Source organism: Rana temporaria, chromosome 3 (genome assembly GCF_905171775.1).
Source record: "Rana temporaria chromosome 3, aRanTem1.1, whole genome shotgun sequence".
NCBI classification, from domain to species: Eukaryota; Metazoa; Chordata; class Amphibia; order Anura; family Ranidae; genus Rana; species Rana temporaria.
Window position 1 is genome coordinate 212,185,814 of NC_053491.1, and position 14,347 is coordinate 212,200,160.

The 14,347-nt window shown below is 43.9% G+C and overlaps 1 protein-coding gene across 4 annotated transcripts in view; it reads left to right on the forward strand.

The window, feature by feature from the left end:
* MON2 (MON2 homolog, regulator of endosome-to-Golgi trafficking) overlaps window positions 1-14,120 on the forward strand; it is a 209,976-nt gene extending 195,856 nt beyond the window's left edge. For all 4 annotated transcript variants that reach the window (XM_040344211.1, XM_040344213.1, XM_040344212.1 and 1 more), the window contains one exon: window positions 13,440-14,120. In XM_040344211.1, the coding sequence (XP_040200145.1) occupies window positions 13,440-13,603 (164 nt within the window). In that variant the 3' untranslated portion in view covers window positions 13,604-14,120. The remainder of the gene's footprint in view (window positions 1-13,439) is intronic.
* Window positions 14,121-14,347: the final 227 nt, after the last annotated feature.

The window sequence follows — 14,347 nt, forward strand, 5'->3', positions numbered from 1 at the left end:
ATGAATGGGACTGTATGCACGTAGATGCATGAACACCTGTGCCCTCACATGGATGTACGTCTAAGTATTTCCTTGTGCACAAGGCCTGAAGATGCTGGCCATTTGCAAATGATCCTCTCACATTTTTCCATATGGTATATCACATAGAAATGTTTTGATCCTAAAACAATTGTCCTATAGTGCATTGCTACAGCACCTTTTAAGTATGTACATGCTTAGGAAGCAAGCCATGATAGAGAAGGAATATGAAGGGGGAGAGAAAGTACGGTCACATGGCTGACCCAGCAACGGTAAAACTGTTTGGTAGAAAAGCTTTTTGCAGTTTATTATAAATAAATACAATTTAAAAAAGTAAGATCTTGTAATCCAGCCATATCTGCTGGTAATTCTTATAATGGAAAACGAGGAAAAAACTGCGCTAAACCCAAAAATAATAAAAATAAATCAAGTATATGGTAGTGAAACCAAAAAATAAATGCAATGATATAAAGTCCATGTATGGTAAACACACAGTGTAAAGACAGAGTCAAATTCTTCCAAATCACGTAGGGTGCTGAATAAGCGGTTTGACTGGAGAATTCAAGGCTGCTTCACACAAAGAATAGATGGGGTACTTTTACCGTGTGAGATGGACTTATCTGTTGTATAACAGTGGGTCAGATGTGCTTATGGTCCTGAAGGACTAAAATCAGTGCGGCAGGGTCTCACAGGAGGACCAGACGATCTGGATGACTTCTCATGAAGGCTGGAATGATGAACCAATAAACTTTCTGCTGCAGGGTGAATACAGGCTGGTTCGTATGGGCTCCAAAAAAACAAAAGAGTGCTCCAAATGGTGCAGGTCAAAAAACCACAACAGGTTTATTGTAATAAAAAATAGTCATACAAAAATGACACATACAAAAAACAGATAAAAGTGATCATGTATATAAAATAAAAGCAGTATGGGGTGCAATGATGCAAAACCCTGACGCGTTTCTGCTCAGAAAGCCATCAACGGGCCGAAACGCGTCACTTTTATCTGTTTTTGTATGTGTCATTTTTGTATGACCATTTTTTATTACAATAAACCTGCTGTGTTTTTTTTGACCTGCACCATTTGGAGCACTCTTTTGTTTTTTTGGAGCCCATACGAACCGGCCCGTTTTCACCCTGCAGCAACAGAACAGGAAAAGGTCAGATCCACTTTCAGATTTCAAATTCTTGGGAAATGCTAACTTCCTGTCTTGGTCATAAGTGATTTTTGGAACAAAAAATAAGGTGTAAATTCCCCCAAATGGAAACCAGAGAACACTAAAAACATGACAGAGGTGCTAACCTTTCCATTCTATGCACAAGATGGGGAAAAAAAATTAAATTTTTGCTGGTGTTTGGGAAAAACAAATGGTTTCATTAGTTGTCAGAATTAAATATGAATAAAAAAATGCAGGATAGATAATCATTCATATCCACCTACACAATGCCAGCAAGCCTTTTCAACTTGGATTACAGTAGCTTGAAAGCAATGAGTAACTGCAAATGTATGCTTTTATGGATTCTTGAAATGCTACTCATGTGTGTGACTCCCACACTACAGTGTCGAATGAGGATTAAAGAATGGAGTAATATGCCAAAATCTCAGCATTCACTAATCTTTTACTTCATTTGGCAATGCAAGCAGGTATTGTAAAGTTGCTTAAAGGGGAAGTCCACCCTAACACTGAAATCTCTAAATCTATAGGCATTCACAATCTAGGATTAAACAATCTAACCCTGTAAAGAAGAAATCGCTATACATACCTTTTTTTTAAGCCACTCTAGTCCGGTCTCCAGCAGCGGAAGCTGTGCAGAGGAGACAGCTGACAATGGCTGGGAAATGAATGGGAAGTGACATCACCCATAGAGTTACCATGTTGGCTGCCTCTTCTGCACCTGTCGCCACAGCAAAGCCGCCGCTGACAGCTCAGCATGGGACCAGACCATAGCGCCTTCAAAAATAGTATGTATAGCGATTTTTTCTTTTTAGGGCTAAATGGGTTAGTCTTAGATTGTGGATGCTTGTAGATTTAGAGATTTTAGTGTATGGGATGATTTTCCCTTTAGGGCTATGCAGTATGCAACATGAGCCTTTTAGGAGTTTCCGGTCTTTATATGTAAGGCTATTGGATTTATAAAATGGTACAACATTTTTAAATGCTTGGAAACATTAAATGTTAGAAGTCTTTACTCTCTAAACTGTGCAGGGTTATGTTGGGCTGGCCATTGGCAAATAACTATGTTGCGTCAGTAACACCTAATTGTCTTCAATCACACCGAAGTGTGTAAGGCATTTTTGGGGAGTTTTTGCAATTTTTTTTAGGTGTGTTCAGGCTTGAGCGTTTTTGTTTTTGCAAGCAAAAGTTAGTTACTTGGAGGGCTTCGCTGTTAGGTTCAAATACCCTAATTTGCAGCCACTCCCACTGGGAGTCTATGAGGCCAAAAATGCCACATTCTGCTCCAAGAGTAGCTTGTGTACCTTTTTGAGCTTTAGGTGTCGAGCTTGCAGGCACAGTTAAAACACATGTGGTATTCGTTGTTGAGGGTTTTTGAGTTTCAAGCTATAGGTGTGAATCAAAGCAGTCTTACACCCAAATGACGGAGATATTAGTTAGGCAGGTTTTCTTGGAAAATATATTTCTCATTGGAAAAGAAGGTGATTGAGAAAACATCCCTGGACTACAAGAGATATCACAGCATACAGCCCTAGCCAAAAGTTTTGAGAATGACACAAATATTCATTTTCACAATATCTGCTGCTCCAGTGTTTTTAAATCTTTTTGTCAGATGTTACTATTGTATACTGAAGTATGATTACAAGCATTTCGTAGTGTCAAAGGCTTTTTATTGACAATTACATTACGTTTATGCAAAGGGGCCAATATTTGCAGTGTTGATCCTTCTTTTTTCTAGACCTCTGTAATTCACCCTGACATGCTGTTAATCAATTTCTGGGCCACATCCTGACTGATGGCAGCCCATTCTTGCGTAATCAATGCTTGGAGATTGTCAGAATTTGTGGGGATTGATTACAAGTTCTCAATGGGATTAGGGTCTGGGGCATTTCCTGGCCATGGACCCAAAATTTTGATGTTTTGTTTGCTTTCGGATAATGTTTTTGCACCATTCTTTATTCATGGCTGTGTTCTTAGACAGAATTGTGAGTGAGCCCACTTCCTTGGCTGAGAATCAATCCCACACATGCATGGTCTCAGGATGCTTTACTGTTGACATGACACAGGACTAATGGTAGCGCTCACATTTTCTTCCCCGGACAAGGTTTAGCCCAGTCTTCAGCAGTTCAATTCTTGTACCTTTTGCAGAATATCAGTCTGTCCCTGATGTTTTTCCTGGAAAGAAGTGTCTTCTTTGCTGCCCTTCTTGACACCAGGCCATCCTCCAAAAGTCTGTGCCTCACTGTGCATGCACATGCACTAACATTTGCCTGTTGCCATTCCTGAGCAAGCTCTGCACTGGTTGTGCCCCAATCCTGTATCTGAATCAACTGTAAGAGACGGTCCTGACACTTGCTTGATTTTCTTGGGCGCCCTGAAGTATTTTTCACAACAATTAAACCTTTCTCCTTAAAGTTCCTAATGATCCGATAAATGTTTGATTTAGGTGCAATCTTAGTAGCAGCAATACCCTGTGAATCCCTTTTTTGTGCAAAAAATTATGACTTCACATGTTTGTCTGCATGTAACCATTGTTAAAGTGTTACTAAACCCACAGCAGTAAAATCAGTTTGTATAGGCAGTAAAGCATGTTTGTTATACTCATTGTGGTACCTAAGGGGTTCATCGTCTGCATCGTGTAAAAAGGCTGTTTGATCCTGTATGCACAGATCCTCCTCCTCTTCCACTGACTACAAAACAGGTCCAGATAAGACAGTTACTGGAGTCAGGCTGCACATGCTCAGTTTGGTGTGTATTGCAAGACATTTTTTGGGGGGGGAAATGCATGTGATCAGCACAGGGCCAATCAGCGCTGTCCAGACAGGGTCGGGGTTCCTGGATCCTGATAGGGCAGCCACTGCAGTATAAAAACTTCTAAAAGCTTCAACCAGGCACTGATAGAAGTCACAAGACTGCTCTAACTGCTGATGAGAAAGGGTTCTTAGTCGTTTAAATTTGCTAAAATTATTGCATTTCTGTGAGAGACCAGATATAGTGAATGCAGGGTTCTGGGTTTTGTAACACTTTAGCAAAGGAAGAACAATGATTTCAAGCACCACCCTCCTTTAAAAGCTTCTAGTCTATAATTCTAACTCAATCAGCATTACAGAGTGATTTCCAACCTTGTCCTCGACATTGGCACCTGTGTTAATGAGAAAATTACGACATGATATCAGCTGGTCCTTTGGTGGCAGGGATTAAGTTAATTTTCATTGCAAAGAGGGACTTTGCAATTCACCTGATCACTCTTAATACCATTCTGGAGTATATGCAAATTGGCATCATAAAAAACATGAAAATTAATATCTGTGTCATTCTCAAATCTTTTGGCCAGGGCTGTATTAAAAAGGGGTCTTCCTTCAAATTAGTTGTGGTACCATATTTAACTGTATAGCTGCTGAATCTAAAACAAACCATCTTTATATGAAATAGGAGCTTGTATGTTTATATAAAGTAAAAACAGTTAAATGTACAGTTTGTGATCTTTATCAAGGCAAGTGTTATGGCTTTTAAAAGAGTGCCTAAATATTCTGTCATTGGCTGTCACGTTTTATAAATATTGCCATGGATACACCTGATAGAATCTATTTTCTCAAATAACATTATTTGTATACCACCTCTAGGGATAAATAAGGAGATCTCAAGCAGGGGCACTTTAAATGCAGACCACCATTGCAATGATCTGTATCGGCCTGTGAGCAGAATTGTAAAAGGGTTCATTGCTTCCTATGTTTATGGTCATGCAGCAGAGCTGCCAGCAAGAGAGACTGTCACAGATAAATCATTTTCCCATTTTAGCCTAAACAGAAGTTTATTATTGCTCACAGAGTGCTTCTGACTAGAAAATAGGAATGGTGCTGTCCCTTTCTGCTGTGAAGTATAAAAACAAATAAGTTCACACAATGATATTTTAGACAAGTCAGAGTTCTGAGTGGTTAAAGCAAATGAAATATTTACCATGTTGTAAAAAAGCAAGCTGATATTAACTCTTAAATGTGTAGAGAGTAGTTTTTCCTGTCGGTAAAGTCAATTGGCTAAATGTACTAATTTGTTGGTCTTATATGATCGTATTTTTAACCACTCAAAAGACTTGGCTTTTAATCAAACTTGCCCACACTACTCTGGAAACTCTCTTCTCCTAGCCTGGCAGTACTAAACTCCTGTTAAATTATTATGCTACCCTACTCCCAACTTATCATAAAGCCAAGGAAATTTGGAAAACATATTCTCATCTGACGATCATTGTGACTTGTCTGAATTTGAAGAGACATACCGTATATGACCTTGGTGGCATTGCAACTCTTTCATAAAGTCTATTCGGCATATTGGGATGATCTATCTTTCTCTATGCCCACTAAAAATGTCTCCTGGGTTCTACTCTTTTATGCAAAAAAATTACACTCCTTGAAAAGACAATACCCCCTTCCCTTTATCAATGTCTTTTCTTTCTCGTACATCACGGGACACAGAGCGGCATATTCATTACTATGTGGGTTATATGGAGTACCTTCAGGTGATGGACACTGGCAATCTCAAACAGGAAGTGCCCCTCCCTATATAACCCCCTCCCATAGGAGGAGTACCTCAGTTTTTTCGCCAGTGTCTTAGGTGTTGGTCATGGTTTAGCTTACCTCCACATCCTTGGGATTAAGGTGGGCTAACCGGTTCTGTCCAAAGGCCTCAGTGCTAAAGTGGTCAGCAACCGGACCCCAAACCATTGGGGTGTAGCCCATAATGCTTTCTGTTCAGAGAGCTGGACCCTGGGCCCAGAACTTAGAAACCTTTGGGGGCCTAATGTTTCTGTTGCCAGGGTGCTATATGGGCCCAGGACAGTGGCTCCTTCATAGGAACCCAGGGCCTGAAGGTCTAGACGCCACCCACGGAGATGGGGGAAGATTGGACCTCTTGCTGTGCAAAAGTCCTGCGGCATGGAGCAGGTAAGTATTGGGGGAGCTTGCGGAACTTGGTTCTTAGCAGGTTCCCTACAGGGGGTGCACAGGGGGACAGGCCTGGGTATGCTCTGCATTGGCAAGGGATCACTATGTCTATGACAGAGACAGGATGATTCAATCTTTTTCCCCAGTAATATGTGACCTCCCTGGTAAGTGTTGTTTAGCTGGGCTGCTGGCGCTAGGTGTGGGATCTCTGTAAGAGGGGAGTCTTTTTCCCATGCTAAAAGGAGGTCTGTGACCTACCTAAAGGGCTTACCTGCCTGGGTGCCTGCGCTGCTCCGTCCTCCTCCATGTGTGATGGCCCCCGCCGACGGGCGCGCGCACGTGCCCGAGATATAAACGATTTTCGCGCCGTTTCCGTGGTGGGGGCGCGTCCCGGTGGGCGGCGAATCACAAGTAAAGGAAGGGGAGGTCCTTCCATTAGCTGCCAAGAGCTCAGTGTCATCCTGAGCTAGAGGCGAGGAGGACACAGAGCGGAGCACGCCGAGGACACCCGGTGGCGAAAGGAAGAATTGCAGTTTTTCCTAAGGACTGTCAAACCTACAGATAGGTTTTCTTTTCCTTTTTTCAGCAGATGGCTATTGGCAATACTTAGTGGGAGACAGAGTGGTTTCTTTTCCTCTTCAAAAAAAAAGAAAAAGAGAAGAAGGGAAAGAACTGCTGATCTCCCTTCTCAGTTTGGGCGTTAGTCTCTATCGCTCCCAAACCGACAGATCCCCTTAGCTATGTCTGTGGCTGGGTGATAGCAGGTGTACCTCGGTATTGTACTATGCCTTCTGGGTCAGAGGGTACAAAGGGTGGGGATTCCCCCGCAAAATCCGAGGGCTCAGACACGGCTATGCCGCTGCTCTCCCCACAGGACATATCAGGGCACGCCTTGATGGGACCTGGGGGATCTGGTGCTGGGGCTGATCCAGGTCAGTCCAACCCCGGCTTTGTCACTGAGAGAGTTCTTGCTGTTTCTTTAGGTGCAAAAATAAATAAAAGTGATTCAGCGCTGGAAAATCAATAAAATTAAACTAAATTGCAAGCCAGCACTGTAGATATAACTCAAAAATATCTCAAAGTGAATATGTAGAAAAATAGTGCAGCGCAAATAATACAATAAATACAATAATAACTCAATAAATACATTTGGTAAAGTCCATAAAGTGCAAAGTGATAGAAGTGCTCCAAAAAATCAATAGTGATCAAAAGTGCAAAAAATCTTCAACGGATCCGTGACCCACAGGAAAGGGTTAACCTCCACCAAGAGAAAAGGGTGGCCTCTCACCTCAATAATTCGACCTGTGGCTAGGTCAAAAGGCAAGAAGCAAAATCTCCAAAGATTGGTAATCAGCTTTACATGGGTTCAATTTCCAAAGAATCCACCAGATGGCACCAGCGGGCAATAAGCAAGGCAACACTCTCCCATACAGCAATAACATGGACCGAAAAGGAGTAAGAAGGACAATTCTAAGTGCTAACTGCTTAAAACGTTTAATGAAATTTAAAAGCATAAGGGGCCCCACGCTGATGAAGTCCCGCCCACTTTGGGACGTAACGCGTACGAGGGGGAGGAGCTACGTTGACGTCATCCGCGTTTGCCTCACAGAGATTCAACAAGCTGTTTACACTGATCCGGACGTTCGTTCCGGTAACTGCTGTTATACCTGCACTCGGTCTATGAGTGCAGGACCATGTGAGTGTTTTACCTTATGCTTTTAAATTTCATTAAACGTTTTAAGCAGTTAGCACTTAGAATTGTCCTTCTTACTACTTTTCGGTCCATGTTATTGCTGTTTGGGAGAGTGTTGCCTTGCTTATTGCCCGCTGGTGCCATCTGGTGGATTCTTTGGAAATTGAACCCATGTAAAGCTGATTACCAATCTTTGGAGATTTTGCTTCTTGCCTTTTGACCTAGCCACAGGTCGAATTATTGAGGTGAGAGGTCACCCTTTTCTCTTGGTGGAGGTTAACCCTTTCCTGTGGGTCACGGATCCGTTGAAGATTTTTTGCACTTTTGATCACTATTGATTTTTTGGAGCACTTCTATCACTTTGCACTTTATGGACTTTACCAAATTTATTTATTGAGTTATTATTGTATTTATTGTATTATTTGCGCTGCACTATTTTTCTACATGTTTCTTTAGGTGAACTAGAGAAAAGAATGGCAAAAAGGATAGCTAAAGCTATATCGGGTAGAAAGCGGACTAGGTCTCCGTCACCCGAGCAAGAACCCTCAGACACAGAAATCCTTTCCCTAGGGGAATTGGATAGACTTGACGCTTTGGACCAGGGTGGTTCAGAGATCGAGGATCTGGATACTGAGGGGTCTGGTTCAGCCTCCCAAGGGGAAAGTTTGTGGGTTCAGGCCTTAACGGACATGGTCCATGAGGCATTTAAGTTACCCATACCAGAACCTCAAGTATCGGCGGTTTCAGCTTTAGGCTCTTTAAAAACGCCTCCAAGCAACGCAGTTTTCCCGATCCATCCTCTACTCGAGGAGGTCATGTTTCAGGATTGGATTAAGCCAGATAGTCTTTTTACCACCTAAAAAATTCTCTGTTTTATATCCTATGGAGGAGAAATTCTCCAAAAGATGGGCGCCCCCGGCGGTGGACGCAGCCATCTCCTATGTGAACAAATCTTTAAACTTGTCCGGTGGAAAACGTACAGGTGTTTAGCTTGGAAACATTACTGAAAGCCTCCTTTACTTCAGCAGGGGCGATAGTTCAGCCCGCTGTGGCTGCTATTGGAATTACCCAAGCATTATCAGATAAGACTAAGCAGATGCTTAAACTTATCCCTGCCCAGCAGGCAGAGGAATTTTCAAGTATACCGAGGGCTATACGCTTTACGGTGGATGCTATCAAGGACTCCATCCAGCAGGCATCACGTTTATCCTTATTTCTAATCCATATGAGAAGGCTCTTATGGTTGAAGAGTTGGGAGGCTGAGCCCCCATGCAAAAAGCTCCTGGTAGGGTTTCCCTTCCATGGAGGACGACTCTTCGGAGAAGATCTGGATAGATATATTCAGACTATATCAAGCGGCAAAAGCACTCTCTTGCCAGTCAAGAAGAAAGCCCGAGGGCCCGCGTTTAAGCGCCAGCCCTCCCCGGGACAGGGGCCTTCTAATACCAGACAGTATCGACGGCCTCCTGCAAGATCAGGCTTTAACAATAAACCACAAGGCCAAGCCACTGGGGGCAAGAAGCAGTGGTACCGCAAGCCTGCGAAGCCAGCCCCCAAGTCGGCCTTATGAAGGGGCGCCCCCACCCACGATGGTGGGGGGAAGGCTACGTCTCTTTGCAGAAGTTTGGGAGGCCAGCAGTCCCGACTGCTGGGTACGGTCTTCCGTGGCCACGGGCTACAAACTAGAATTTTCAGAATTCCCTCCTCCTCATTACCAGGAGTCAAGAGTACCAGGCGACCCGGTGAAGGGAGCCGCGTTGATGGCGGCATTGAATCATCTGCTGTGCCAGAAGGTGATAGTAGAAGTACCAGTCCAGGAACAGGGCTTGGGGTTCTACTCCAACCTGTTTATCATCCCAAAGCCCAACGGCGATGTCAGGCCAATTTTGGACTTAAAGGGAGTAAATGTGTACCTAAAGGTCCGCTCATTCCGGATGGAAACTATTCGGTCAGCTGTCGCCGTGCTCCAGAAGGACGACTTCATGGCGTCCATAGACATAAAGGATGCTTACCTTCATGTGCCAATTTTTCAGCCACATCAGGTATTTCTACGCTTCTCGGTGGCTCAGCGTCATTTCCAATTTGTGGCGCTCCCCTTCGGGTTGGCTACGGCCCCCCGGGTATTCACGAAGGTCCTAGCCCCAATCCTAGCCAATCTAAGGACCCAAGGGGTCACGGTCCTAGCTTACCTGGACGACCTCTTGGTCGTAGACCACTCGTTTCCTGGCCTGGAACGAGCAGTCGCCCTCACGGTTCAGTACCTCGAGAGGTTCGGCTGGGTCCTAAATCGAGACAAATCAGCATTTCGGCCCACAAGGCAGCTGGAATATCTCGGCATGAGATTGGATACAGAACAACAGAGGGTGTTTCTACCTCTATTAAAGGTCAAGGCCATCAAAGAGCTAATACAAATAGTTCTGAGCAAGAGAAAGCCAACTGTTCGCCTATGTATGCGGCTACTAGGCAAGATGGTGGCCACCTTCGAGGCGGTACCGTATGCTCAGAGCCACACTCGCATCCTGCAGGCAGCCATCCTGTCAGCATGGAGCAAGAGGCCTCAGGCCTTGGAGATTCCTTTGCCACTCTCACCAAGAGTCCGGCAAAGTCTATCTTGGTGGTTAAACCCTCAGAATCTCCTGAAGGGAAAGACGTTCAGTCCTGTGACCTGGAAGATAGTAACCACAGACGCCAGCCTGATCGGCTGGGGAACAATTTTGGATGGTTGCACTCGCCAGGGCACTTGGGCAGCGGCAGAGAAGCAGTTGCCCATCAATATCTTGGAGCTCAGAGCTGCCCGGCTAGCCCTCAGGGCTTGGACGTCCAAACTGCAGGGGTTCCCGGTGAGAATACAAGGGGGAACCAAGAGTCAAGCCGCTCAGAAAGAAGTGAGCTTGATTTTCTTGTGGGCAGAAGCCCATGTGCCCTGCATATCGGCTATATTCATTCCCGGAGTGGACAACCTACAGGCGGACTTCTTAAGTCGCCAGACTCTATTGCTGGGGGAGTGGTCTCTGCATCCACAGGTCTTTCAGACACTCTGCCAGAAGTGGGGAGTGCCGGACGTGGATATCATGGCATCGAGACTAAACAAGAAGCTAGACAGGTTCATGTCCCGCACAAGGGATCCCAGAGCCTGCGGAACCGATGCGTTAGTTTGCCCTTGGCATCAGTTCAAACTTCTTTATGCATTTCCCCCGCTCCAGTTACTACCCCGCCTGCTGCGCTGGATCAGGGTGGAGCACATACCAGTCATCCTGGTAGCTCCAGCATGGCCCAGAAGGGCATGGTATTCACTAATCCTGAAGATGGTAGTGGGAGACCCTTGGACTCTTCCTCTACGGCCAGACCTGCTATCGCAAGGTCCGATCCTCCACCCTGCCTTACGGCATCTAAATTTGACGGCCTGGAAGCTGAATCCCTGATTCTCAGGGGTAGAGGTCTGTCTCAGAAAGTAATCTCTACCCTAATCAGAGCCAGGAAACCGGTCTCTAGGGTGATTTATTACAGGGTCTGGAAGGCCTATGTAGGCTGGTGTGAGTCCAAGCGATGGCTTTCTCGCAAGTTTACCATCGATAGAGTATTACGTTTTCTCCAGCTAGGAGTGGATAAAGGACTGGCATTAAGCACAATCAAAGGACAGATTTCAGCTTTGTCAGTGTGGTTTCAGCGGCCGCTGGCCACCCACTCGCTAGTTAAGACCTTCCTTCAAGGGGTCTTACGTATTAATCCTCCAGTTAAATCCCCGCTTTGTCCGTGGGATTTAAATCTTGTTCTGTCAAGTTTACAGAAACAACCTTTTGAGCCGTTGGCTGAAATTCCTTTGGTTTTACTAACAAGGAAGTTAGTATTTTTGGTCGCCATAGTTTCCACCAGAAGAGTCTCGGAACTGGCAGCCTTATCCTGTAAGGAACCATATCTTATTTTACATAAGGACAAGGTCGTTCTCCGCCCTCATCCTTCCTTCCTACCAAAGGTTATATCCAGTTTTCATCTAAACCAGGATTTGGTATTACCATCCTTCTTCCCTAAACCTACTTCCAGAAAGGAAGTGTTGCTGCATACCTTGGATATTGTCAGGGCCATGAAGGCCTATCTTAAAGCTACAGAGAAGATCCGGAAAACAGATGTGTTGTTCATTTTACCGGATGGGCCCAAGAAGGGGCAGGCAGCTGCAAAATCCACCATCTCGAGATGGATTAAACAGTTAATCACTCAGGCCTACGGCTTGAAAGGGTTGCCTCCTCCGTTATCATTAAAGGCTCATTCTACTAGGGCCATGGGCGCCTCCTGGGCAGCACACCACCAGATCTCTATGGCTCAAGTTTGCAAGGCGGCAACCTGGTCTTCTGTCCACACGTTTACAAAATTCTACCAGTTGGACGTAAGAAGGAATACTGATACAGCCTTTGGGCAGGCAGTGCTGCAGGCTGCAGTTTGAGACCCTCGGATTCCGGGGGCTCCCTTTTGAGTTAAATTTAAAATTTAAAATAATTTTTTCTCAACTAAGTTGGATTTATTATGATTTGAGTATATCTCTAAATTAAATCCTTTTGTCTTGGGAAGATGTTCTCCCTCCCCTCATTGTAAGCATTGCTTTGGGACATCCCACATAGTAATGAATATGCCGCTCTGTGTCCCGTGATGTACGAGAAAGAAAAAGGGATTTTTAATACAGCTTACCTGTAAAATCCTTTTCTTGGAGTACATCACGGGACACAGAGCTCCCACCCCTCTTATGGGGACCATTTTGGGAGGCATACTGCTTGCTACAAAACTGAGGTACTCCTCCTATGGGAGGGGGTTATATAGGGAGGGGCACTTCCTGTTTGAGATTGCCAGTGTCCATCACCTGAAGGTACTCCATATAACCCACATAGTAATGAATATGCCGCTCTGTGTCCCGTGATGTACTCCAAGAAAAGGATTTTACAAGTAAGCTGTATTAAAAATCCCTTTTTTCTTGATTAACACTAATTTACCCCTTTGTAAACTATGAGTTGCAGAAAATAAATTTGATTCCCCTATCTATTGTGTTCTCCTCTCAGGGGGGGGGCAGGGGGAGCCATCCCTGCTGGGAGAACATACTGTGATTGCCAGTGGCTATAGCCATTGGCAATAATCGCATGAAAAATCCAACAGGCTGGTTGTACCCAAGTTGATAGATCGGTCAACTTGGGTACAATCAGATTATTTGAATCTTGGCTGGTTCCTACTGAACCGGCTGCGATTTGAACCATCTATGGGCAGTTTTAGAGGCAATATGAAACAATTTGATAAGATCTTGGGACCTCGGATCTCCTCGCCCCATACGCTTACCCCACTAAACTCTCTGGATTTAGCCATGTGAGTGCCTGTTTTTCCACCCTTTTTTTTGCCTTATGATATTCAGTTGGCTATTTCCATGTGAAGTCCGATGGTTGAACCTCTTATTATGGTGTACAGCCCACAGTGTTGCAGTCATTTGCTGTTAGAAACATTTTCTTAAGCCAACTCCACACTCAGTTGTTGGGCCTGCTGTGTCCAGTGTATGAACTAGTAATTGGCAAGAAAGCTTTGTTGTATTTACTTTGTGTATTAGATATTTTGTTTTTCTAATGCAGTTTATTTCATTTGTTTCAGTTGATGGTAACACTTGGGCGCAGGTGATATCTTTGTACCCAACATTAGTGGAATGCATTACATGTTCGTCCTCTGAAGTATGTACAGCTCTCAAAGAAGCTCTTGTTCCATTTAAGGACTTCATGCATCCACCAGCAGCAAAAGTGCAAAATGGAGAGTCTTGACCACGTGGAATGATTTATATGGAAGAAATGACACAGAATCTACTCCAGATGAATGTTTCCTCCTAAGTGAAATTATTTTTCAAAAATAACTCATTTTGTGAACTAAACTGATCAGCCAAAATATGGCTTCCTCTTGACAATACTAATGAGCTCAGCCATTCATGAAAAACAAGCTTACTCCTCAATAAATGTCCCTGTGTGAGTAGCAGTGTGAGCCTTCTGAATATAAATTGATTAGGTGCAGTAAATTATCATTTTTGTTTCAAAATGGTGGGGGGGAGGGGGGTTGAGGACTTGGGTAACAGTGGTTTAAAGAAAACAATATGGCAAATCAGTCAAACTTATTAGATTGGCAGTTTGATCCCTGGAAAAGTACAACTTGTACTTTACTTTATGCAAGACAATACTATAACATTCCATATTTTTTGTTAGACTTTGTAAACCAAGAGAACTGTCATATTTGTGTGTAAAATAAATGGTACAGTTCTGTAATAAATTGTCACATTGTTTAAAATGTTATGGTACTGGCAGTGAGTTCAGCACACAATTTTGTATCGATTTAGTAATCTCTATATATTAGCACTTTACACAAAAAGAAGTCTGGCTTCAACTGACGTATTGGCATCCTTACCCGTTTACACATTATTATACACCGATATCTGCATTCTTTGCAGATGTCAATGCAGCTATCTATGAAATGCCAATTGTCATATATTTTCAGCCTTTAAGCGTTGGACTATATGG